At 39.4% G+C, this 25188-nt stretch overlaps 1 protein-coding gene across 6 annotated transcripts in view; it reads right to left on the bottom strand.

Annotated features, from left to right (window-relative positions):
- Nucleotides 1-1148: 1148 nt before the first annotated feature.
- Nucleotides 1149-25188, bottom strand: part of LOC135800649 (bone morphogenetic protein 1) — a 29503-nt gene continuing 5463 nt past the window's right edge. The window contains exons 3-15 of one of the 6 annotated variants that reach the window (XM_065313922.1): nt 21691-21786; nt 13352-13529; nt 12599-12625; nt 11378-11589; nt 10894-11310; nt 10498-10726; nt 10246-10442; nt 9901-10129; nt 9434-9837; nt 9241-9370; nt 8977-9158; nt 8293-8567; nt 7744-7955 (exon numbers count right to left, since the gene is read on the bottom strand). In XM_065313922.1, coding sequence (XP_065169994.1) covers nt 7878-7955; nt 8293-8567; nt 8977-9158; nt 9241-9370; nt 9434-9837; nt 9901-10129; nt 10246-10442; nt 10498-10726; nt 10894-11310; nt 11378-11589; nt 12599-12625; nt 13352-13529; nt 21691-21778 — 2646 coding nt within the window. In that variant the 5' untranslated portion in view covers nt 21779-21786 and the 3' untranslated portion in view covers nt 7744-7877. Of the gene's footprint in view, nt 7956-8292; nt 8568-8958; nt 9159-9240; nt 9371-9433; nt 9838-9900; nt 10130-10245; nt 10443-10497; nt 10727-10893; nt 11311-11377; nt 11590-12598; nt 12626-13351; nt 13530-21690; nt 21787-25188 lie in introns of those variants that run through there. The other 5 variants (XM_065313925.1, XM_065313924.1, XM_065313923.1 and 2 more) reach the window with 5 other exon arrangements.

Consider the following 25188-nt stretch of genomic DNA (forward strand, 5'->3'; position numbering starts at 1 on the left):
GAGGCCATCCTGTGGTAAAGTAGCAACTTCTTTCTGCAGTTCACGAATACAGGCAGCTAGGGCATCTGGATTAATACCTGCTTCACATAACTGCATGCAAATGGAGAGTACTTCGGGATCCAAACCTGTGTCAAGGATTTGCGACAGTTGTTGGACAGCTGTATATGTATCTTTTGCATCCTCCAGATTCTGGTTTTGTGCATGTGGCATCTGAAATTCATATATTAATATTATAAGTACACTTCGTTTCGCATTTCAAGATGTATTCTTACTTTTACATACAACACGGAAGGATAAATTGAATTATTGTTTGTACAGGTTAGGATGGGACAACCGCGCATGACTGCAGTTAATGGCGAAAGCGAGAAGCTGCACGCATACAGAAATAAACAATTAAAACCAAAAGTTAAACTAATATTCCAATAATAGTTTCTGATATTTTACAATGATGTTTAAAAATTATAATTATCACTAATGTCGCTGAACCTAAATAAAAAAGATGTCATAAAAAAGTCACAAAAGTTCAGCTTTTTGGTTGAAAATTAAAAATTCGTATCTTTCAATTCTGATTGCGACTTCTCATAGGTAATTTAATTTCATATAGAATATTTTGTATCATTTTTCTTACCTATTTGCAATTTTAATTACAAGAACAGTTTTTAAATGCGAATATTGCTTTTACACAAAGTTAGGTTAAAGGTTTCTGTATTTAAAAATTCCAACGTTCATTCCAACAATTTCATACATAAAAAGATAAAAACTCGGATTTCGGACTCTGAAAAGACATTTAATTCTGAATTATAAACCAATAACAACAATTCTATATTAAAGTCCTATTGCCTTGCAAAATTTTAAAAATTATAAATTAAATGTATGACATTAAAAGTTTCCTTAAATATTCAATTCAAAGAATTCAATTAAAATTGGTGAAAGAGGATGAAAAAAAGTATATTATGAAGTAGCACTTTGTTTACAATAAAATAATTAGAATTTGTTGTGAATTATGTGTTTTCCTTCCGAAATTTCAAAATATAGAAATATAGACATTTCTGGTGCCCGTGACGGGTAGTTTACTAAAGAAAAGAGGATTTTTAGGAGAATTTTGGTAAAAACAATATATATAATAAAGAAACAACTAATAACCACAGTTGGAGTACACTTTTTGTTTATTTACTCGTTTCTAGTCGCTGTGAGCATTTTTGATACAATATATTACAGTTTGCGACCAATCTTTATCTTAACAGTACTTAACAGCTTTTTTATTTAGGTTAACAAATAACATATTGATGTAGATGAGATTCGAAATACAATCATTGTGTATTTTTATGTTTTTAATATTTTTTATTTTATTAATTTAAATTTATGTTAGTTACTTTGTTTTTTCTTTTTCACTTTGCTTCGTGTTTGTTGTTCGTTTCGTTTTACGTGTTATTACTCAAATTCTGTGGAAAGAACGAGTTCCAGAACACCAGGTAGGGGAGTCAAATATTGACTTCACTTAATATAGAATCATCCAAATTTAAGTACAATCTAAGTGAATATAATGACGTAGAAACGAAGTAAAATCAATTAAATAAACTATGCATTAAATTTATATCAAACAAAACAATCAACCGCCCACAAATTCTTTTTACACTTCGGTATCCACGCGTCACATGCCAATTTCTTTCAGTTTTCAAAATTCGTTCCACGACAATGCTTCAGTCACTTCATGTCGTACCTTCGATGACCAACAAAAACCTGAATGGTCTGCAAACTTTAATTCTTGCCACAGTTTGATTTTGGCACGCACGGCGAGCGCAAACTGAGTTCTTAAACATATTAAACCAAAAATGTTCCTAAACATGAGCAATTCATTTATGCTCTCGACGAGCGTGTCAAATGTTCTGCGCTAAAATGTCTTTTTCAAGTATTAATGGCGATATTCATTTCGTTCTCTACATGTTGTTAGTAAGTCATTAATATAGCAATATATCAAGTCAACAAAGTGCGTTTAATGAGTGAATAATTGTTAGTTGTCGCAGTTGTACCATCTCTTAATTTTATGTCTTGTGTATGTGAATGTGTATGTGTGTGATGATTTTGTTTATTTTGCTTTTTTTGGAAGCCTCGTGGTGCGTTTTCAATAGACAATCTTACGAGTATTCTTCTTTTTTTTATACATCAAACATATGCCGGCTCTTATTGCACTTATTGCGGATTATTCGATTGTCCACAATTTCTCATTAATTTAAAAACATTGTAATATTCCCATTTCCCAAGATGGTCTCAGGACACGAAATTCCAGACATTTCTGCTAACCTCTCTTTTTTTAACTAACACCGTCACTACGATTTTACGTTTTTTGTATTATTTATTTAGGTTTTGCACAACTGCATATTTTATACGTTTATTTATTTATGTGTGTTTGGTTTTATGCACGAATACATACACGTAGTAGGTACTTCCTCATTTCATTTCGTTTATTATATTTTTTCATTGATTTATTTTAATAATAAATATCATTATAATATAAATATTCTATGTATATTCGCGAGTGGGTAATATTTAAAAATAATGTTTTATCCTAAATAACAATTGTTTTTCTTCATTTATTTGCAGACCCAATAATCCGCGTGGTTTTAAATGTTTTAGTTTTATTTTTGTTTTATTAATATGCCAAGTGCATAGTTCTACTGCAAATCAATGTCAGACGGTGAATAAAATAAACGAATCAAATTGGTTTCCGTGACTTCTGGTTGTTCAAATTGGCATTTGTGTTGGGTCGATGATTGGAAACGATAAAATCGAACGTTTTAATTGATTATTACTTTGTTATGAAAAAATGCAATGACAGTGTTTCGTTTTGCTATCGAATTTGTCGCCCGTTTTATTACTTGAACGTGTAAACGAGTTGAGATACTCAATAATTATCACCTAGGAAGACGCAATATATTAAAAATGACTCATTTAAAATCACGTTATTGAATATTTGAGAATGCGTGTGATGTGGTTGTTGGGGTACTTGGTGTTTGTTTGAAATGCTCGAAGTGAAACATTTTGTGTAGCGCGCGCTTAATACAATCGTTTTCCTCTTAAAAATATAAATATATCTTAAACATTCGCTCACAACTATAATAATTGTACATGTATAATGAAATACACAATAGCGTTTGAAATACATATAAAATTTGGCACTCGCATTAATTACGTTTTGTGGTTTTCATCCTGCGTTCAATTATGCACGTATAAGCTATGTTAAATCGATTTAAAAAAGGCCGAAAATACAAATACGACAATACCAATGCAATGCAATTGGTTTCGTTTTGAAAAACGGAAATATTCTCCAGTGGCTTGAGTGAGTCGTTTTATTGCATTGGCATTGTCGCTGGAATCAAAGCTAACCGTTTGCTAATGAACGAAGCAAAGCCGCTCAGCTGGATGACGTGTCGTTAATGTTCTCCTAATTCTCACACCCTTCTAAAAAGTCATTGCATTTATTCTAAAAAAACATCGCGTGTTGTATTTTAATTTACATTTACGTTTTAGTTTATGTTACAGTTATATGTTCAGCCCAGACGATAGACGACTATACTTGCCTTTATAATAATTGTGTTTATACGCTTTTATTACACGCATTATTTCTGGTTTACATTTCGGTATGTTTGTGTTATTTTCGCAGTGTGTTTAATTAGATTTTTTACTCGTTTCATTAGAAATTAATCATTCGGCGAGGGAAACAACCATTTCGTTGTAAATTGTGCTCTCAAAGACAAAACAACAAATAAAACAAGAATAAAAATGTTTATACTCAGTTAAATATTGACTTCCGTTCGTTCGTTTTCATTTATCGCTTATCATCCCTTGCAATTGATGAGTTATTATTGAGAAGAAAATGCACAAGTTATTTGATGAGTTTAAATGGTTATAGTTAAGTGTTTATATGTTTGAATATATTTATGATTAGGAAGCCCCAAGTTTTTTTCCTATAAGACAAAGTAAAACATTGTTGGCAACAATTTAACTGAGCATAGAAATGATAAATTAATTTTTAGACTTCGAATATTCGTTATTTTCAAAATTTGGATTTTCTTTAATTTTAATTAATTAAAACTATATCTCTATTGCTATAACGGTACGGCTCTCATTTACTTGCTATGTCTGAAATATGACGTACACATTTTGGTTTCAAATATGTTTTGCGTGTTGGTGTGGTGTGTTCATGTGCACTTTTAATCATTTTGTCATCGTTAAATCTATCATTTAATTCATTAATCTTTAAGAGTACGTTAATTGGATTATTCGCTATCAGTCAGCAAGTATAACAATTCACTGTGAAGAATCGTATATTATGTTGTTATTTTCTCTTTTATAATGCATTAATGCGTTTTGGAATTATTAAAAATCGGAGCAAACGGCACGAAACTTACAAATAATTCGAGAATCATATTGGGGACTATTCCAATGAATGTAAAACTGACGAAAGCGAGTCTCTGCAGTTTATGCTGTTACTGAATATTGATTGCACTGAATCTAATCAAGATTGTGAATTGTGTGTATGTTTTCAGCCACGCTACGGTACGGCACGACACGGCAGTAGGTGTTTAGGCTCCAATTAAATCTTCTTACGCTGCTATCACCAACTCAAGCGAATCGACAACATCAACCAATCGGGCAATTAGTAAAATCCATCTGTGCACTTGGTTTTCGGCTCGTTCCCATTGTGCAGATATATGTACGTATTACTGTTACGATATTACAATACCAACACCATTTGCTTCTTGGTTTCTCTTTGCTTGTTTTACAATTAATTCATTACTTACGACCATAATGTTACGGGAATGTATGGATGTGAACGCACAAAAATTCATGATCATCACCAAGACGTGCATTATCACCGTTAATTGTAGTGTTTTACGTTCATCATTTTGTTTAATTTTATAGTGTATCGTTCTACCTACGCTGGTGTTCAGAGCTTCGCCCAGGAAGATGGTTAATTCGTTGTAAAAAATAAAATCTAGAGCACCTGTGTTTTGTCACGATTCTTATATATTTTCTCCTTTTTTTCTCAATGAATTATTCATTTTTTGTTTGCCTTAAGATTAGTGTTTTTTTTTCATTTTCTTCATCATATAGCATATTAATATTTTATGTATGTACTCGTATGCAAGTTAGTGTAATCGTACGTAATGTAATAAACATTCTTTACTTTTGACGAATTTGCTTTACTCGTTTGTTAATTTGTTATTTTTTTTTTTTTTTGGTTTTGTAATTGTAGTTTCTTGTCGATAGAAGTGGAGATTTCACTTTCAAAAAAGCTCACATAAAACAGTAAACATTATTTGATTAAACTTTCTTGTTTAAATACGTTATGTTACAAGTCTGTATATTGTTATTTTTTAAACATTTTTGGTTTTTCGTTTTATTTAGTTTTATTTTTGTGCGACGGTGCAAATCTATCTAAATAGTTCTTATTTTCCCTTATTGCAATTAATAATTCGAATAGTTTTTTTTAATATTTTTTTTGGATTTTGCTTCTGGTGGTGAATGTGTCTGCTGAGTGTCATTTGTGTTTCGTTAATTTCGTAAACTTCGGGTACGTATATTTCACGGCGCTATCGACGTAGAAAAGAATCGTGTGTTGCGTGTGGTATTATAACATCTGTGGTATAACACTAACTTCCTTCAGTCGATCAATCAATATACCTCTCTGCGCGATACATGTGTTCACTACAATTCCATCGTGATTTCGCTAATGTTTCATTCGTTTCAATGCCAGCTGAGCTTTCCCAAATTTTAACAAAATAACAGTCAGTTGCATGCGGCGCCGCCTACAAACGACTAGCCACAGAATACAATGATCGAAATGCGTATCATGTCTATTGGACGCTCGTTTGTGGCCTTCGTGACGCCGGCCACAAACGACAGTCCGATAAATCTCGAATACGAAACAACTAGTACAACTTCCACGCCGCTTTACAAATTCAACTAACCCACGGTAAACACGGTGTATGTGTATGTGTTATACTCAATTTTAATTTCTCTCTTCTCGTTTTATGTTGAAACATACGAAATAATTTTATAATATTCGTCTATGATAACAAACAATCGATGTGCGAACGCCACACGCCTGCGTTCGCCGAAATGTTCAACTACGGTATATCTCGCGTATACATCGCACTAACATTTATATTTTTTATTAAACTTGTTAATAACCATTTTTTGTGTTTAATTTATTTCATCCTCGCAATTTCAATCGGTGTCACAAATTTTTCAAATCCGCTTCCATCCGGCGTCGACAATTTTTTTTCCTCTTCTTCATCATAAAATTACTAGATTATATTTAATTTTCTTCTTGCGTTATTCATTCAGTTATTATTATTATTAGGTTTATTATATCAATCATATCACATGCTGTCATTGCGGTGCCAGCATGCTATTCTTCATTTTGTTATCGACATATTTAATTTATGCTTTAAAAAATTATTACGAAAAGTCAATGTTCTTTATATTCTCATCATGTGTTTGTTTTCATTACGTTAAAATAGTTCACCAGTGGTTTTATTTTATTGACTGCACACTTTTTCATTGTTTTATACGACGACGCTCCTCTCCCACACATGCTTGGACATGTGTGGATCTTCAATGATGGCGGCGATGCGCGATGACGCCATCTGTGTAGTAAACGCAGCGCGGTAGACCCGGTTGTTACGTTCTCGATGTCAGCCGTTACGCGACCAGCCGTCAGCAATACACTTTTGTTTCCTCATTTGTTTGTTTGTTGCTTGATTGTCTCCGACACCAAAAGATTAACGCTCCTTGCTTTTCCCAACATGGAGATATTGTTAACAACAATGCACACGTACAACAATTCACCCTTGCCCTCGACTTACATCCGACCCGTTTATGCATTCGCACCCTGCACGTCCACCACGCGATGACTGTATGTATCTACTACTTTCAACATGTGTTTAACAAATTGCAACCGACGTTGAGGATGCGCAGGTGCGAATGCGGTTGTTGTTTCTGGGAGGATGGTTGCCAAATTAGACGCGTCACGTTTTAATAATTGAGCTAAATTCGAATTGTCGCGCTTTTTATTTACATTTACTTTAATTTATTAAATACTTGTCACTACGATAATTGGAAGATTGGATTCAGATTGTCTCTGTTTTTCTTTTCTTTTTAATTATGGAAAACTTAGTTGTGGAACAAACGACAAATTCTACATTTGCATTATCCGGGCTGTGTGTTGTTGCTTCCTGCATTTAGTTTAATTAATATTGATTGGCGTCGTTTTCATCTTTGGTTTAGTTTATTGTTAATTATCTGCGGCCTCTTATTTAACGTTATCAATGTATGAAAGAGTGGAGAGAACGCGGCATCAACAGTTGCGTCGGGTTTGTTACTAATGGTTTATGTGGTAATGTATAAAAGGATCACCGGCATTGATTAAGTAGATAGAATAGTATTTAGGCGTCTCACGTGTTAACATTTTCGTCGTCTCTATCTTCGGCGGCTGCTGCGACGTCGTGCGTAACAGTTTATTGTATCGTTTGTATTCGTTAAGATTAGTCGGGCTGGCGGCGACGATGATCGGTAATAAAAAACGCGCGTAACATTATTAGAATCAAATCGCGTGCGACCCTGTATGCGTTGCGTATTGCTGGCGGCGGGCGTGGCGCGCGGCGGCAACCATCAGACGCTGTCGACGCTGGCGTAGCGCTCGCCGAGGTCGTGCTGGTGCTGCAGCACGGACGGCGGCCGACGGTGGATGGAGGATGACGCTGACGCCCCGCCCGGGGCGGGCAGCTGGAACGGACGGCCGCCGCCGCCGCCGCTGGCGCCTCCACTGCGTCGGCGCCGCCGACGCTTGCGGTGGCAGATGACGCACAGCGTCAGCAGGACGACGCCCAGCACGGCGGACGCGCAGCCCAGCACCAGCGAGTAGTCCTCCGGCGGTGCCTCCACCGAACCTACAACCCCCAAACACACATTAAGTCATCTTCACTCCACAAACATTCTTAACAACTGCACGATAACTGCGATGCGATGCGGGATGATGCTGATCGTGACCACATGACAACTACGTTATACTATCAATAATATAATAAAATGAAATATGAGAGAGCACACTCTGAATACTGTGATTACAAACGCAAAACGTGCGATTCGTCTACGATGAAAGATGAGTGGTGAAGAATCGTAACCAAGGAAAACGAATGAGTTTACCAATGAGTTTGCCAATTATATGCGTGTTCTTGGCCGGTTTTCGGTTGATTTGGTATAATAAATAAAAGAAGAAAGACTCACGTGAGCGTGAGAGAAGCATGCTGTTCTTGTACAACTGTGGGGCATCACGCCAGCCGCAGCAACAGCGCCACCAAGACAAGTGGTGGCAGGAGCAGGGCGGTGGTGGACGGGTTGCCCCCGGTGCGTGGCGATGCGCGCGACCCACCTGATGTGCCCGCAGGACACGGCGACACAACAAAAAGAATGCAAGATAGAGATCACGCACTCAACGCACGCCTGCCACCACTCAGCGCAACAAAAAACGTCATCGTACAATACGAAATTACACATTGGCACTAATTCAGAAAGTAATGCAACTTCAGTATGCTAGTATAGCTATTAACCTAATTAGTTCAATGAAAAATTAACAACACAAAGTAAAACTGAACGTGAAAGCCACACATGTTCACTGTATACTGGAAACATATGTGATTTGTGCAGTCATGTTGAACCAAACTCTGAGTTTGCAACTTTATCAAGCCGGGCAACATGCATAGTAATTATTTTAGAATTGGTATCCAACGAGTACAAAGTGCAGGTTCAAACTTGAAATTTTGCCATTAAAAGTTGAATATTCAAAATTTCGAATCAAATTGTTCTATATATATATATAACAAAGGGCCGAAATTTGTCGATTTTCGTAATTCAGAAAAAGATAAAATTTCGATATTGATAGAAAATAGTAACCATTGTGGCATCACTCACAGTCGTCTTCGTCTGTGCGGTCGCTGGCGCCGCAATTGTTCACGCCATTGCAGCGCAGCTTGTTCGGAATACAGAAGTTGCTCTTCTTGCATTGAAACTCGTCGCAGCTCGGCCCCTCCTGCACCTCAGTCCACACGGCTCGGAAGCCTTGTGCACCAACCGCTTTATCCGCTGCTATAAAACTACAAGCAACCACATCAAAGCATTATTACGCTATTCTCGATAGCGCGGGCGACCGCAAATGGGTAGAGTGTATGTACCTACCTAAATCGAATTGCGTTCGAATCGGAGAGATACTGCCACTTATCGCTAGGCGCTTTCTCTCCACAAAGCTCGATGGGTGAGTTGGCCATGTTCGTCCACAGCCGAAGCACCGCAGCTGGGCATCCTCGACCTAATAACCGATAAAACATTAATAATACACAACGTTTAACGTTTGATTTTGACCAATACTCACCGACCGGATCACCCTCCACTGCAAAACTCTCGAAATCGAGCAGAATCTTGTATTTAGGACGCACGTTAATGTACCAATTGCATGTTTTCGAGGAGGGGCCCTTCGTCGGCCCATCGTAGTTCTCCGGAAAGTTGGGGCTGCTGATGACGCCATAATCGAGGCTGCTCACGTTGCCGCCGCAATCGCCAAAGATGGATTTGGCTGTTTCGAAGACGTAACGTGCCTTGAAGCCGCTATAGACACCATCCGCGTCTGCATGTAAAACAATCTTCAGGCCCGTTGCACCTCGATTTGATTCAATCGGTCCGGGCGCTGTCATGCCGCAGAAGCGACCGACGATGCGTTCCGTACCGTCGCGGTACACGTTGAAAATTTCGAGCCAGTCCTCTTGACACACAGCAGCTCTGCAAAAAGACAATCAGGTCAGCTATTCAATATCATCAGCATATTGATTATAATAAACGTACCCATAGGAGCCAATCGTCGAGTTGGCAGAATCAGCGCGCACCTTGAAGTTTTCGAAGATCAAGATCACCTGCTCGTTGGGAGTCGCGAGGAAGCTGTACGTGCAGTTGGTGTCGCTTGGGTAATTGGAAGGATACCGCGGAGAGTTGAACTCCCCTTTCTTTTTGCTTGCACTCCGGTACGTAAACGTGCAACTGCCGTCCGGAGCAGCCGTGCCCGGAATACGATACTCTACAAGATCAAATATTTCAAGCGGCGTTAAAGTTAGCAACCAATAAAGCACAAAACGAAGTGGACACAAAATTCAATTTCGCTCAACTAGCATTGAGCAAGTTTGAAGAGCTCACCGGTTTCGAACGTGTAATTGGCTTTGAATCCGCGCCCCATCTTCTCGCCGCTGCTGAAGACGAGCACCATGCGTGGACCTTCGCTTACGATCACTTGCGTCTTATTCGATTCGCCGCACAACTCGTGATCGAACTTGTCGTAGGAGTCCGTCGTCTCTTGTCCTTTTGTGTAAATCTTCAGATAGCCCTCGGAGCAACTACCGTCCGAATCAAATTAGAAGACTGAATGCAAACAAGCACCGCCATACTTACTCTCCTTTAGGACCCTTTGGAATCTCGAATTTGTCAAACTCGAGACGAACACGTTCCAAGTGCTGAGAATCTTGCATGCCGTAGATGAAATATCGGCAGACGAGCTTTGGCATATACGGGAACGGATAGTTGGGGCTGTACACGGAGCCGGTGGACTCCTTCTTTGAGAGGATCTTCTGATCGCACTCCGAGCCGCGGATATGCTCACCGTCGTTCTTTTTTATAAAGTCTGCAAACAACCGCCAACATGAAAACAATACGTATTATTTTTGCATCAAGATAGACTACAACATGTTACAAAAGTTGTTGACAACACAAAGCAATGGAAACACGCTAGCAAAGTTTTGCAATGTAAAACGAATTTGAAATAGCATTAAACAGTCGTTGTGTACCCACCTAACTTGGTAAAAGAATTGGCGAACTCGAAGATGCCTTTGAATCCCCTGTTCTGAGTATTGGCAGTGCGTGGGAGGGTGACAAATGTAACCAGCAGCGACGAACGGGACGAGTACAGCACCAAGTTGCGCTGCTGGCCGCAGTAGGTGCCAACGATGGCCGACGTGTTGTCAGCGCCGTCGTAGACGCGCACGTAGTCAAACGGACAATGCGGTCCGCCGTAGAAGAGATCAAAGTCTCTGAATTCCAATCGGATCCTCTGGTTTTCGTTGCCTAGGAACTGGTAGTTGCAGACGAGCGCCTTGGGGTAGGCGCCCGGGTAAGTCGGCGACAACAGCGACCCGCTGGGCTTCACCGAGCCGTTCACGAGGAAGCTGCACGGCGTGTTGGCCACCGGAGCGCCCACTTGATATTCCGCTGCAGACAGACACAATCAAACGCTCCGTCAGTAACAGCATCTTGCGAATCAAGTTACATCACTTACAGTCATTGATGAAGGTGAATCTGCCCGTGAAGAGATCGGCCGTGGAGGCGTTCTTGTCCGTGTAGAAAGCGAGCGCGACCGCCCGGTAAAGGGAGACGCGACGTCGCGGCGGAATCGGGCCGCAGTAACGGCCGCCGAACGGCGAGTTGATCAGTTCAGCCGGCTCCGGCCTCACCACCTCCGAGTACACGTCCATATACTCATGCACGCAACTATAAACACATCACGTCCACAATCAGTAATCACCGTCAAGCGTGAATAGACAGGAAGTCAAGCGCAAGGTGAGAAAAGTAGTAGAGTGACAAAGAGTCAAAAAGTGGAAATATTTGAAACATCTTTCAGGACTAACTACAAATTTCTGCTTGTATTTTATACGCTCAAAATCGAGATAAGAGAAGGAAAAAGAAAGTGCCAAAATTGTATACAAGAGTATTATTTCAAATAGATTCTTGGCCAAATGGTCATCAGTTGATTGAATTAAATGATGTCTTTCAATTCATGATGAACTTATATGCAGCTTCTAAGCATTCCAATTCAACACACTACCAAGAATTAAAATGATCAAATTCTATTTGAAATATTACATACATATACTTAGTTCTCGTACAATCTACAACTTACGATAATCATGCGATTGGTGATAAATGCATCATTCGTAAAATGAATAAGAGAGAGAAAAGAAAGTATTTCGTAAACATGCAGTAGATAGTGTTCAGTTTGTGTCGCGTTTAATTTCGTTCATTGAACAAGCTTCCTTAAACGCTGTCTGCTTTGTGCCATTTGTGTCGAATTTATCAAACGCCAGCGCCGGGAAATTCGCGAAATAGGCGGACGCGCCGGAGGAAACATCGAAATAAATACGAAACGGATGTTTCCATATATTCGCGTCGATAATTCCGTCACCAGGACGCTTCCGGACGCGGTGTGAGCATCAAAAAAATGCGCCGCTGAGGAAAAACAAATGTGCTCGCAAGACGTAACGCCGAAGTGGAAACAATAAATCGATGCCAACGTTTGTTTACACTTTACATATTCGTGCAAAGTGAGTTCAAAAAGCTGACTCACACACATACACACAGACACAAGATGTAGAAATAAGAGGCAAACATCAACGACGAGAAAAATATAAAATACGTGCGGTGTGCATGTGTGTGCGTGCGTGTGCGTGTGTATGTGGGGGTGTATTTTGTTTATATTCTGAGAGAGAATCGTTGTACTCACGCAGGGAGATCTCCCACAGCAGATCCACTGGGAGGAGGTGGACGAAGGGCGGCACAACAAGAACAATCAGTCAGAAATTGTTTTCTTTTTTTTTTTTGTTTGTTGTTGCTTTACGGTAGCAGATTTTGACACAAGTGTGTTTTGCTTGTCCTTGTTTCAATTTGTTTGTATAACTTACAACGTTAAGATTCCTCATCTAACACACAGATATTCGTGCACAAGTCACGGCACAATCAATCCAAAAATATGTTTTGTTTTATTTTGATGTGATTTGCTTATTGGCACTAATTGAATCATTTTTGAATTTTGGGAATTGATTTAAGGGCTTTGCTATTTCTATCTCTAATAGTTTCCATAGAAGGTAACTACAATTATGTACATATATTCTTATTTTTTCTTTGGCAAAGTATTTACATGATATTTTCAGGGCGTTGGCACCTAGTTGTGATACTATTTTGATATATTTTGCTTTAATAGTTTCGGCACACGCACTCTACAAAGTTATTTACCTTTTCAAATTTTCTTTAAAAAATTACAAAAAAACAACGGGCGTAACCAGAAAAAAATAGACTAACAAAAGCAATGTTAATGTTTTTATGTTGATGGTGATAAAATGATTTGCAAGCCAATTGGTAGACTGTTATTCCTGTCGCATTGCTAGACTGGGGGACATTTCTTTTTTCATTTAATGATCGGACTTGATTATTTAAACGTCGATATATTTTGCTAAAAATCCGAAACAAGATGACTTACTCAGGTGGACTTCCGCGCAGCCCGAAGCTTGTGAACACAATTTCGACGCGTTGACCGGGGCCGGCGAGGAACGTGTACAAACACTGGCGGGAGTGGCCGCGCGGATTTTGAAACTCCGGGGCGTGGAAGGTGCCGTTCAGCGGACCGCCCGGCCGACTCACGAATGTCTGATCACACTCTGCAACAACAAAAAAGCATCATTAGTAATTAGCAAGATAAGAAAACACCGCGCATGGCCAGGTGCCAGCCGCCATTTTTAATCTCGACGAAAATGGCGCCCAGCCAAGCAAACAATCATGCATCATGTGTTTGTCGCAACGAGAAGACCGGAAGTCGGATAGGGAGCACAGCGTAATTAAGTTTCTTTTTGCAATCAAAGTTAAATGAACCGTAAATGTAAAATGTACCTAAATGGAGTTTTATCTCAATCTCGAGCACACGAGGACAAGTCTTGAAAGCTTTATTTATGAACTTCTAGTTTCAAAACTAGTTTTCCTCCCCAGATGCAAACTCAATTTACACACACACTCGCATACCGACGGTAAACACATGAATGATCATCCTAATCAACGATTTTGCGCCTATTTCCAGCAATTCCGCCATGTTGTAAATCACCAATTTCCTAAAGGCATACGATTGCACGATTACAGTTTGGTAGGTGGAAGTTCCTTGACAGTCGGCATTTAATGGCTGGCTGAGTTACAATTCGTGTATTTTCAGGGCAAACTGCACACGCACAAAATTTCGTGCCCTCGAGTTTGACGCCGGATTGCGGTTTGCTCTACTCGAGGCTTTCCACCTCATACATATACAATGAATACCAACTTTCTGTCGTCCAAGGAAAACCGTTACGATTTCATCAAATTAAAATTAAAGTTGGTCGCAAAGAAGAAAAAAAAAATGAAGTTCGTGACTAAAAGTTTAACTTTGAATGTTAATAAAACACGAGTCTGGCCAGAATCAATAAGTTTATTTCGAAAATGTTAGTGTGTAAGTTTTCTACGTTGGCGAAAACGTACAAGCATCAATGTCAATTCGTTGCTAGAATATTTGCGAAGGCACTTTATACCTTTCGCATTATATCACGCAATAACGTGTGGATGTACGGATGCGCGATATAATCCTAAGCACACTAAGCATTAATTATTCAGAGACGAACGAACACCCGTGATGGCCCACCGCCGCCGGAGAGAAGGCACAGATCGAAGCGGCAGGAAACAGTAGGAAACAAGAAGGACGTCTGGCGAATATAAGCGCGACGTAAGCAATTTTGGCCGTGTGTCGCTCACGTGCTGTTAAAATTAGGCCGCCCATCAAGTCGAAATGCTTGCGACGCCGGAAACCCCCCAATATACGTAAGCCCCGCTCGCTCGCCCCCCAATAAAGCGGCGATTCCTTTCACCCTTCACCCTTCGTTGTGCGCGCCGCAGTCCCTTCAGTTTCAATTTCATTCTGCTCAAACTCGACTCAACTTCACGTCTTCTATCTGATAACTTGCTTTTATCTTATTTGGCTATTTTTAGTTGTTTCACAATTTTTTCACTGTCAGAATTTCTGTTCTTCGTATGACCGAAAAGCAATATCAGAGAGATATTCAAAAGCTCAGATTGCTTTTGGCTGCGTACCTCGTCTTTTTGCTAGTTTCAATTTTATACCGAATGTATCCGCAACGTACGAGTTTTAAAATGTTGATTTGCAACCGGATCTCAACCGCATGTTGAATAAACACAATAAAAATTATTTTTAGTTTCGTACAACATGCAATACGTATAGGTTTCATATCTTGCAGAGCACTCACTTTCCGCGACGAAAATATATGAATGCATTCCGCTTATTGCGCTGGCATCTTTGGATGTGTTATGGTTTTTTTCTTCGTATACCAATTGCTTTCATATATACGTCGGCAATATTTCGCTTGTTTGTTTTCCTCTGTCGCCTTATATTTCATCGAGCTTTTCGGATGTAACTTTTCATACCTAGCTGGATGGATGTGTGGCACGTGGGCGCTGGCGCGATTTTTAGATTTATGACTTACAACTTAAGATTTTCGATCGCACTCGTAAAGAGCGTGAAAGCAAACAAACATCATGCGGTTGCAAACCGCGCAAAACGTGTCACGTATAAACGGAGGAAAAGCATCGAACGCATTGAACACACACGTCCGACAGATTTCCCATCGCGGATTAATGTCGGATGTGTCGGCCATTTCATGGATTGGGCGTAAATAAATGCCACGAGCCGAGAAAAAACCAAAGTGATTTTAATCAAAAATATGAGTGAATCTTAAAATGTAAAAGCGCCAAATTCACATGTTTCTAAAAGATAAATATATGTTTTTGTATAAATCAATCTCTAACATCATAACATAACGCAAACTTGAACATAAAGATATTGATTTTCACCACAAAAATTAAAAAGCTTCTTGAATAGTCTTATTTTTTTATAAGACTACCGTTTCTGTGTTTATGGCTAGGTATATAAGGTCTGGGTTTATTTTTATGTTACTTCTTACAGATAAATACCTCGCAAACTTAGCTAAAAATAAACAAATCGATATCGTTCTGTCTCGCGAGATCCTCAAAGCAGTAATTTCGGCTGGAGTTTTAACAACTAATCAAGTTTGATGAATTTTTTAAAACTTTTATTATAAACTCAGGCTTATTGCCGTACATGCAATGACAACCGTCGGCTTACAATCAATGCCTTATACAATACAATATTTGATATCCTTATAAGTAATATACAAATATAAACATTTTACAAATGATTTAAACCTTGTTTTTGTATTTTTAATATCTTTTTTAATTAATATGATATTAATGCGGCCATTGCTTAAAATTAATTCATTCAGTTGTACTGTAAAACGTGGTCATCTCAAAATTCGACTTTGATCCAAAATAGTACCGAAACGTAATTGATCTTTCACTAAACATATTCTCACAACATTTTGATTACTATCTAAGTTCTAGATTAACCTACCAGTGTATATTGTATCAATTTAAATAGACATATACAAATATAACATCGTCTAAAAACTTTTAAGCCACTCATCTAGGTGATATATGTTCCATTTTACACAATTATATTTAGTACCATCGACATAGACAACTATGGATAACAATTTTTAAATTCCTTACAATGTATTTATTGCTCGATACAACAGTTAATTATAGGTGTGTTGCTGTTTTGCTTTTGTCGTAGTTTAATTGGCACTAATTGAAAACCTTATGATGAAATATAAAATAAAAATATCGACAGTTGTGCACTGACGGCGTATGTCCTGGTTTTGAAAATTTACATTATTGATGTTTACATCATGTTTCTAGCTAAATTTACATGGAAAACACTTAGGCGTATACATTGCGCGCACATAAAAATCTAGAAATAGAACATTACATGCGATTGCGACCTGCGACCCCGCCAGCACTCACAGATATGAGTAAATTTCAAAAGGAATGCCAAACGTTGAACGTTTAAGTCGAAAGTGTGCAATGGCTAGCCGCTTGACGCGCATTAATTGCGAGTGGCTGGTCCTTGAGTGTGAGCTGAGTGAGTGCCGCATGATTCCATTTCTTGTTGGAAAAACGTGTCGTCCTGGCAGGAGCTGCTGAGAGTTGGCAAGAAACTCAAAGCAATATTTCCTCGCTCGTTCCACCTTCGCGTGTGCTGCCACCCACCGCATCACACTTATCTCTGAAGGATATGCGCTGCACATTTTTCCGCGGGATGAGATGAAGAAGACACTTGCGTTTTGCAGATGTGGTAATTTTTGCGACAAGTTTTATTCTCGCCAACCCTCCTAACGCGAGCACCATCAGGTTTAATAAAAAAGGAAAACTTTTTCAGCTTTGCTGTCGCGCACAAAAACTTTTCTTCTCTCCTCCCCTGGCGTCAATTACTTTTGTTTATCGTATAGCGTTGGTTTCATATCACGGGTCGATATGTTCGCATAATTTGGCCGTTGTGATTTTCAGTCGATTTGAGTACCCTGTTTGTTTTGGTCCGTTTACGAAATTTCCGATGCATGAGCAGGACGAGCGGTAGCGCACCGCAACTACGCGCGTCAGCGTGGATCGCCCATTGACTGTCCCACGACGATGATGAGCACAATGAAAACGGCAAGGAGCACCAGGATGCAGCAGATGGCGACGGCGACCATGGCGTCAAGTGCGATCGGAAGCGGCGCCTGGCGCGCTTGTGGAGGAGCGCCCCCGTCGTGCTCCCAAATAGACGGACACGTCGCGAACGAGAGGTTGCGGCCGCGTGTGATGCGAAATGTGCGTGATGCGCGCCGAATTCGTTCTCGCCGACTGTAGCGACTGACGAGGGATTCTGAGCCGCGTCGCGGAGGAGTCAGTTTGCGGCCCGCGCGCGCTTTTCAGACCTAGGCCTGCGGGTGGTGGCGGCGGCGGCGGTGGTAGCAGCAGGCGCGTGGAATGTACGAAACACGCCGCCGCTCAACGGCGACAACGGACTGCCGGCGCGCGAGCGAGACGCAAGAGAGAAGAAGCGACAAGCGGGCGCAGGGATGAAATATTGATTCGGCATGTTGCGACGCGGCCCTTCATTGCTAACCGCCTCTCCTCACACCCACAGCTGCTGACTGGCGACCTCGAGCGTAGGACGAAGGACGGCGCGCCAAAGACCCACCGACCCACAAACGAAGCCATGCCAATACAGTTCAGTACCAAAAAGACACTAACAATCATAAAGTTTTGTATACCTTGCAAATTAAATTTGTAAGTTGCGTTGCCTACCAGGAAGCCATCGTGGCCGCCATTTTTTGCAAATCAACAAACGTTGAGAAATTGACCAAAAGCAAATAAAGACTGTAATAACTTTTTGAATATTACGAACGACTTCAATATGGATGACCACCGCAATGCCGGAAATTGAATCTGCTGATTGAATCCTCCACAACAATACGTGCAGCTGTGCCAAGCCCTCCGGAAACACGACCCTGAACGTTGAAGCCAGAATTCGCTTTCTTATACACGACCACGACTACGAGCGCACAAATAGGTCATGCAAAAATTAATCACCACCTTTAATCACTTCGACAATCAACCTTAAGCATTCTTCATTAAATGGAAATTTTATTCCACCTACAGGGACGCTCTAATTATGCGCTCAATTAGAGCAATCATCGTTAAAACCGTAGCCAAGATTTCCATCTTCATAAACAAAATGTAAATTACGCTTCCGGGAGGGATTTGCTTGTTCGAGTCGAGCTAAAAATATCACTCGCGAACGAATAAAAGTATGAAAGCTTTTCGCACACACATCGAAATACACACACGCATGTGTGTACCAGACGCAAACGCTGCCCTTCGGCGCGGAAACTGAACGATTCCGGAACTGATTCATCGATTGACACACCTACACAATTCGCAAATGTTACTCTACTGCCTGAGTGGCAACAAGGGAACGATTTTTTGCGCATATATTTACTTCCACAGATCATCTTCGCATTGTTGCAAAGACTCACAATATTCTAAATGGGATTAAAGAATAGCTCTTAAAATATTGGAAAACATGTAGAAAAAAATTAATTAATAAAGAAATAATAGAAATAATAAAAGATCTAAATGAATTTTAATCTGAAATAAACTCGTAAACTCGTTCTTTACAGCATTCATAACGCAAAAACTTCTAGACAGATTTACATGATCTATGAATTTGTTGAATTCATCTCCGACCTGAAGAGTTTTAAATAAGAAATGACAATTACTGTAGACATTCAATTATAGTTATAGCTAAATAAGTGAATCGAAGAAGGCGCTAAAGAGCAATATTGGAATTTATTATTTTTTTAAATTAAAATTGCGAATCTTATTGCCAAAATTAACACATACTACGTTTTGAACAAGAAACTAAAAATTAATAACATTTTTACTAAAAAGTACATAAACAAAGACAAGCAAAAGCTAGTATTTTATATAAATACTTTAAAAGCACCGAATTAAACCGAATTAAATTTACCTTATAAAATTGATTTAAAGCGAGACTTATTGATGAGAAAGTACAGAGTTTAGCGAGACAGCTTGTTTAAAATAAAATAAATTACGATGTGACTCATGCCAATCACCAACTAGTGATTCAAGCTGTTCTAAGTAATTGAAATTTGCAAATTTCGGAAATCAATGAACACATAAATTCCTAATAGTCTCCTAGAAATATGACAAAAATTGTTACATTTACGATTTTTTATTTTATTTTATTTTTTATTTTTCTGATGACAATATTAATATTTCTGTTTTTATGATCGCTTTCGTCATCATTTGCAAGCGGAGCTTAATCGAAAATGCTCAAAATAACATAATGCAATTTCGTTCCATTTCAATTCAATTCCGAGTTTGAATTGATTGTTTCGCACCCAATAAACTGCGTCGAAAAATAGAAATTTAATTGCCCACCGGATTTTTATTAACATTCCAATCAATTTCCATCACGCATGGTTTTCAGGTATCCGCCAACCTCACCAACATCCAAACCCTAATGCAGGTACATTAAAAGACATTTCTATATTTAGACCGACGTGTTTTTCGGCTGCGTAAAACATTTCATTCGTGATAAATTTGATAAATTTGTACGGGAGTCGTAAAAGCAGGACGTGCGTTAGCACGCCGCTTATACCTCTGATACGATGCGAATAACGCATAAAACGGGTCAATTTAATTTCCCTTAAAGCCCGTAAGGTACATTTTTGATATGATATATGTATTATATGTCTAGAAAATGTTACAGAATGCTATTAATTTTATTAATTTTTACATTGTTGATTATTTTTTAGAAACAACTATAAACCAATCAGTATTCCCTTATTAATAAAAAACAGGTTTTTATGGATTTCGTTACTTTTATTAAACACTGCGACAATACTTCAGCATGTCGACATATTTTTGGTGTTAAATTAAAGTAGTGAAATCCTTAAAAACTTGTAAATTATGGAATTTCATTAAGTAAAAACCTCAACAATTCAAATCAGCCAGTCCTTTTATCATTGTCGATTGTAAATGAATTGATGACTGAAAATGAAAACCACCAAAACTACATATTTTTTTAATAAAACTTTTTGGCAATAATTATAAACCACAACTTTATTATTTAATAACGTGGAAGGTTATTATTTTAATAACAGACTGAACAACTCATCACGCCTAGTCATATGGAAAGAGATGCCATATTTATTTTGTTATGATTGAAGTTTGTTTTCACGAATAAGCATCAAATTTTCCGTTTTGTCAGCTCTACTTTAATGTTGTTTTGATGCGTTTCTTTGTAACTAATATACTTTTCCGAGAATTATATAACATTTTTTTCAGCATTGACATGAATTTCAATATTACCAAAAAACATTTTAAGAAGAACGAAATCCTTATTTAAGCCAAGATTTATTAATGAAACAATATATTTAAAAAAAGAGAATTATTACAGACAAAACTTAATAAACAAAATTTTATGAACCCTAGAAGATAAGCTATTTTGTTACAGAGAAAATATTATATTGATAATTATTTTTTGTGTTATCAAATGTTGGCAAACGTAAAAATAACGACTACTACGAATACCGTATATTTAATGTCATACCGTAGACGTAGAAAATCGATATACGCCTATATTGCATCGTAAGCATCTCGTTAAAAGACAGATAACACTTCGAGCTCCTCGCTATCCTAGCTATCCGTAGCTGGTAGCTGGTACATTCAGGAATTTCAGCCGGCGTTCACTCCCTTGACTTTACAACATTCCGGACAAGCTAACACGGGCATAACTTATCATCGCTACCACCAGAAGAATGATAAGCATGATAAAAAGATTAACAAACATTTTCGCCACGTAAAAAACTACATTAAAAGACCAATAAAAGAATAACGAGGTAAAGTAAAGTTAAACGTCGTTTCACGCGTTATAGAATAAAACGATACGTTAAAGGCAAAATAAAATCAGTTAAATTATTTGCTGTTTTGTTTGGTCACGATAATGGCCGCGCATTCTATTCTCGACAAACGCGCTAATTGCATTCATGCTCCGCATATCACCGACTTTACACACTAGATTGAACACAATACAACATGTGCTTCAAATCAGTATCGCAAAATACTAGCGTAAAAAAGCGATTTAAGCAATAAATCGCTCAGCGCGACGCTTTCAGCGACATAAAACGATGTAGAATGTCATTAAACAACCAAAATGGCATAAGCGAATGCCGAAAATAGTCTGCGCTTAGGGGTTAATTAAATTGTACCCCAAACGCGGCGTACAAAACCGTAAACATATTAAACCACAAAAATTTGCGTAAAAATTATAATTAGGTATTGTGTGTTTTCGACGCTTACCACTGGTGACTTGAAGACATATGGCTTGTAGGCAGAGGATCGACAGAACAAGACTTCTCCCTGAGGTGTGCCGGTGTGCTGGGGCCATACTGTGTCCTGAAAATAAATAAATAATGTTTTAAAAATTATTAGATCTTACTAACCAAGTGTAAATTTGTATTTCTATGCAGATGAATGCAAAACCTCAGCGAAAATACTTTTCCTAACGAGAACAATGTATTTACGCTCGAATGCAACGCAACAATTCATTTCTTTTTCACGCCCGACATAACGGACGAGAAAAATTCGCAGACAATGAAAACGACGTTTGTGATTAACATGCAAGAATTCTACAAAAAGCAGCTTCAAATTTTTAAAATTTAATTACAATCGAGTCATGAAAAGAACTCAAGTTTGTATGAGTAGACAACATGTCACAAAGTCAGATTTAGTATTGGCATGTAAACTCTAACTTCCGCTCGGCATTCACAGTCCTCAAATGCGGGCAGCAAGTTCTAACTTCCTTGGGTCTCGGTTTTCTGGTTTGGGCTAAACCTCAGCCTCAATTTCGAAACTTTGATGCATCAAAGTTTCGCATGAATGAGATCCCCACAAGGCATACATGCTGCGTAACGACTATGAATATATTTATTCAAATAGCGATAAAACAGTAAATAATTAAACGTGCGCAGATCTTGTGGCGGTCGAAAAGAGCAGCTCGGATGGAGATCAATATGCGTTGTAAGATATTTCGGGCCTTTCGGGGCGATCGCGGATGGTCCAAGCGTGCGGCCGTTAGGTGGCGCATGCGGTCGCGTAATCCTTTCGTCCTCGACGCCTCGCTATCCTGAGCGCAAGACGCAGCCGGCGCCATCTCCCGCCGTGCGTCGACACTACACGAGCGCGTTCAAGTGCCACACCTCTCTTCCACATCGTGCCGCAACGAGCAACTTTGCGTGCTTGGGAAGCTTACACAACTTTGCGGAGCTTACTTTCTGCTGCATCAACTCTAGACGCGATACGCGTAAGTAATGATTTTTCGAAACCAAATCGAAATAATGCGCTCACAATTATTTTATTCCGCAAGGTAAAACCGCGCTAATTAGCAACGGTTGTTATTCCCTAACGGGAATCATTTTATTACAGATTACGATCTGAAATCAAAATCCATGGAATTATTTCTGTGTGTGTGTGTGGTATCTCGCTTTCGGGTAGTTATAGTTATATCATTCGTGAACTAAAAACGCAGCCGCAGCACGAGGGAGCGCGCGCGCCACTCCTCCCCCGTCCACTACACCGGAGGCGGCAAACGCTTATACTCTTAACCGCCGATGCCATCGCAGGCAGGCAGAGGCAGGCAGTTAGCCCCTCAGCACAATGCACAATAGCTTCGTCTGATGAAAGGCGAGCGCGCCGAGAACCTTTTCCTATATGGATTTTAAAAGTGCGAACAATGCAGCCGACCCCTTAACCCACCTCTACCTCTGCCGCCGAGGATATCTCATCCAACTTTTCAAAATGCGATTTTCACACGTTATCCGCAAATACAAGCGTGGAAAATTAAACTCGCTTAATTTAGACACCAAGATGGGCCAGATAGTGCGATGGAGTATCATTTTCTTCCCGTAGTGACCTCGTGCCCTCCAATGGTTTAAGCAAACTGTGCGCGTGATGAATGCGATCGATTTAGACATGATCCCTACAGCACAAGCACAGTCGATTTGAATGCGAAATTTAAACTTAAAATTCAGGACTTTCATACACATATTTCATATTTTATCTGGAAATCCAGCAACCAGCAGTAGATAGGTTTTATCAGTATATGTTGAGCTTATCGACGATCCTGTGTGCTGGGGGCAACGCCCCCCTTTTTGGACGCCCGGCGAACAGGGTTACACAAACAGAGCGCAGCGGAGGGAACGAATCTAAGCTATTAGAGCGAAGCGGGTGATTGTAAGCCGCGGTGATTTGTCGCATAATTCGAACGTTATACTGACGGTAATACCACACCCGACGGAGGCGGTGGTCGTGGCAGTGGCGCAATATGAAACGGCGAAGATCGCCTCGCCGTGCATCGTCGAGTGTGTGTTGGCGTTGACGCTACTTATCGGAGTCCCGCGTCCGCATCATGAAAAATAAGAAGCGATAACCCCCGAAACAAAACGCCACTTGAATAATGCATCGTTCATATAACGCATAAGCCATGTGTTCAAAATATAACCAGAAAACATATACTTGGTAAAGAAACAAAAAAAAACTTGAATAATTAAAAATCATTCACGCTTCCTGAACTAAAGTTTTTAGTTTAAATTAAACTGGTGGCAATTGAGTGCATTGAGTGTGCGGTGGGTATGTTAAACGTTATTTCATTTGCCATGCAATCAAAAACGAGAGAAGAGCCCGCCCCCCACGAATGGGCTATTTTTGCAGGCCGCCCTCGATCGATGGTGTGTCTCGTCTCGCCTTGTTTCGGTGGCGGCTCGCTACGCCGCCACCCATTTGGTCTGCCCGACTAGACTGCTAAAAAACGCAACTCTTTCGAGAGGCGCAACAAAAAGTTGCTATCAGATGTGACGCAAAAACGAGCTTAATTGAGAAACTTGAAATATTTCAAATGTTTGCCCCGCTTGCCAATTAATTTTGCTTTAAATTCCAATTGGCAATTTTTTAAAGTTCATCCTCTCTGTACCTAAATTTATAGTGAAATTCCTGGTGTAGATATTATTCTAGGTACTATCCAGAGAATTCTGAGAAACTAAGCTATAAAAAAACAATTTACTTCTATTACACCTCATGGGAAACAAAACAAACTCTAGAGACAAGAAAAATATTGTAAGAAAGGTAAAGAAAAGATAGAAGTGCTTCTAATGCGGTACTTGTGTTTGTGTAAAATTTTGAAAACTCTTTAGACCTCGACGAGTTCTTTTTGAGTGAAAGCAAATACGCAAGTAAAACAAGTGAACACAAAAATGGCTGATTCTACCCGTGGTGATTTTTCGCTTCAATTCGTTAAATTCCATAAATATTAATGATTTAGAAGCGGCGTAATGTTTCTAGGTCGAATCTGGTTAACTATCTATTGCGGCAAAAAGGTGCTGCCGCCGCCGCCGCCGCCGTGCGATCCTGCGAGAAGCGGGCGTGGCGCATCGCGTCTCGGGCGCCGGCGTCGCGGCGAGCGCACACTAGACAAAGGATACGCTCTCTCGACCCACTAATCATGCATTAACACACGAGGACAACAACAGCGGCGCGCTCTCAACGCCGAGGGGAAACATTGACAACGTGGAATAAAACTCCCGCACTCAGGGTCAACATCCCAAACAGAATCATAAATGAATAACGATTATCATTTAAACAAGATTTTTAACCATTTCTCAAAGTGGGTGTGGCAAATAAATTTGAAAAAAACAGATTTTAATTAATTTCAACAGCACATCCATCAACATTTTCAAAACTCAATCATCGCCAGACAAAGACTTCATCTAAGTCTAAGTGAAACTAAGCAAGGCGCTGTTGTAG

Source organism: Atheta coriaria, unplaced genomic scaffold, assembly GCF_025399875.1.
Source record: "Atheta coriaria isolate IRGN ID8LTWV9N9 unplaced genomic scaffold, Caltech_Dcor_3.1 hic_scaffold_10_pilon, whole genome shotgun sequence".
Taxonomy (NCBI): Eukaryota; Metazoa; Arthropoda; class Insecta; order Coleoptera; family Staphylinidae; genus Dalotia; species Dalotia coriaria.